The sequence below is a fragment of the Nicotiana tabacum genome, chromosome 22 (genome assembly GCF_000715075.1).
Source record: "Nicotiana tabacum cultivar K326 chromosome 22, ASM71507v2, whole genome shotgun sequence".
NCBI classification, from domain to species: domain Eukaryota; kingdom Viridiplantae; phylum Streptophyta; class Magnoliopsida; order Solanales; family Solanaceae; genus Nicotiana; species Nicotiana tabacum.
Genome location: NC_134101.1, coordinates 76,910,506 through 76,912,957, shown reverse-complemented (window position 1 = coordinate 76,912,957; position 2,452 = coordinate 76,910,506). Strand labels below are relative to the sequence as shown.

Below are 2,452 nucleotides of genomic sequence, written 5' to 3'. Positions count from 1 at the left end.
CATAAGCAGGAACGGAATAGAACTGGATCCATCAAAAATCAAGGCCATTCGGGAACTGCCACCACCAAAGAGTAAAAATGATGCAATGAGTTTCATGGGTAGATTGAATTACATTAATCGCTTCATAGCCCAGTCCACGGTAATCTGTGAACCCATTTTCAAGTTTCTAAAGAAGGATACTGCCACAAAATGGACAGAAGAGTGCCAGAAAGCCTTTGACAGAATCAATGAGTATATCAATGAGTATCTGTCAAATCCACCAGTGCTGGTTCCCCCGAACTCGGGAAGCCACTGTTACTATATTTGTCAATCTTGGATAACGCCTTCGACTGTGTGTTGTGACAGCATCACGAAAATGGGAGAAAGGAGCAGGCCATCTATTACTTAGGGTTCACACCATGCGGGCCAAGTATACTCTGACAGCACGCACTTGTTGTGCCCTAACTTGGATTGCCCAAAAGCTAAGGCATTATATGTCAGCATACACTACGCATTTGGTATCTCAGCTCTGCCCGCTCAAGTACATCTTCCAGAAGTCGATGCCTACCGGAAAGCTAGCTAAATGGCAAATAATCCTCAGCGAATTTGAAATTATGTACATAACTAAAAAGGCTATCAAAGGAGAAGCTTTAGCCGACCACCTCGCAGAGAATCTGGTGGATAGGGATTACGAGCCGCTTACTACATATTTTCCCGATGAAGAAGTATTATTTGCTGGAGAAGATATTGCAGAATCGTACATTGGATGGAGAATATTTTTCAAAGGAGCAGCAAATTTCAAAGGAGTCAGAATTGGGGCCGTCCTGATTTCGGAATTTGGACAACACTATCTAGCATCGGCAAAGATAAGATTCCCTTGTACCAATAATATGGCTGAATACGAAACGTGCATCCTTGGAATTAGAATAGCAATCGACATGATCAAAGAACTTTTGGTCATAGGGGATTCCGATCTATTGATACATCAAGTCCTAGGGGAATGGTCCACCAAGAATGTCAAAATACTCCCATACCTACACTACGTGAAAGATCTATGCAACAAGTTCACGAAGATTGAGTTCAAGCACGTCCCCAGGATTCAGAATGAGTTCGCCGACGCCTTTGCAACCCTATCATTTATAATTCAACATCCAGACAAGAACTATATTGATTCTATCGAGGTAGGGATCATGGATCAACATGCCTATTGCTTCCATATAGATGAAGAACCATATGGTAAACCATGGTATCACGACATCAGGAAATTCCTTACAACCAGAGAATACGCGGAGAAAGCTACTAATGGTCAAAAGCGAGCCCTCAGGAGGCTGGCAAACCACTTTTTTCTCAACGAGGAAGTCCTGCACGGCAGGACCCTAGATTTAGGTTTGTCGAGATGCGTAGACGCTGCCGAAGCAACCAGGCTATTTGAATAAATACATGCAGACACATGAACGGGTTCACACTAGCCAAGAACATCTTGAGCGCTCGATATTTTTGGATGACTATGGAAAGCGACAGTATCCGCTACATACAGAAGTGTCACCGGTGCCAAATTCATGGGGATTTCATCTGGGTTCTGCCAAATGAGTTAAACATAATGGGTTTACCCTGGCTGTTTGCCGCTTAGGGCATGGACGTAGTAGGACCTATAAAGCCCACCGCATCAAATGGACATCGTTTCATCTTGGTAGCTAACGACTATTTCACCAAATAGGTCTAGGCATCTACTTACAAGGCCGTCACAAAGAAAGTAGTGGCAGATTTCGTCCTGAACAACATTGTGTGCATATTTGGAATATCGGAGTCTATCATCACTGATAATGCCGCTAACCTCAACAGTGACCTAATGAGAGAAATCTGCGATAAGTTCAGAATCGTCCACCGCAATTCCACAGCCGATAGACCACAAATGAATGGGGCAGTCGAGACAGCCAATAAGAATATCAAGAAGATTCTACAAAATATAGTGGACAATCACAGACAATGGCACGGGAAACTATCTTTCACCTTAATGGGTTATCGTAACACCATGAGAACATCCACAGGGGAAACATCGTACATATTGGTATACGGGATGGAAGTTGTGATACCCGAAGAGGTCGAAATACCGTCTTTAAGGGTCATTTAAGAGGCAAAATTGGACAACGTAAAATGGATATAGGTCATACAGAAGCAACTCATGCTCATTGACGAGAAAAGAATGGATGAAGTGTCATGGTCATCTATATCAGAACAGGATGGACATTGCATTTAACAAGAGAGTGAGGCATGCCAGTTCGCATCGGGGCTATTGGTCTTAAAGAAAATCTTTCCCCACTAAGAAGAAGCCAAAAGAAAGTTTGCACCAAGCTGGCAAGGTCCTTACGTGGTTCACCAAGCACTATTGGGTGGAGCTCTAATCTTGGCAGAAATGGATGGAAGAATCAACACGAAGCCTATCAACTCAGACGTAATCAAGAGATACTATGTT

At 43.2% G+C, this 2,452-nt stretch overlaps 1 protein-coding gene across 1 annotated transcript; it reads left to right on the top strand.

Moving 5' to 3' along the window:
• Positions 1 to 398: 398 nt before the first annotated feature.
• Positions 399 to 1,415, top strand: LOC142175941 (uncharacterized). The gene has a single exon (XM_075242952.1). It carries the CDS (start codon positions 399 to 401, stop codon positions 1,413 to 1,415), a length of 1,017 nt encoding a protein of 338 aa, XP_075099053.1.
• The last annotated feature ends 1,037 nt before the right edge of the window (positions 1,416 to 2,452 follow it).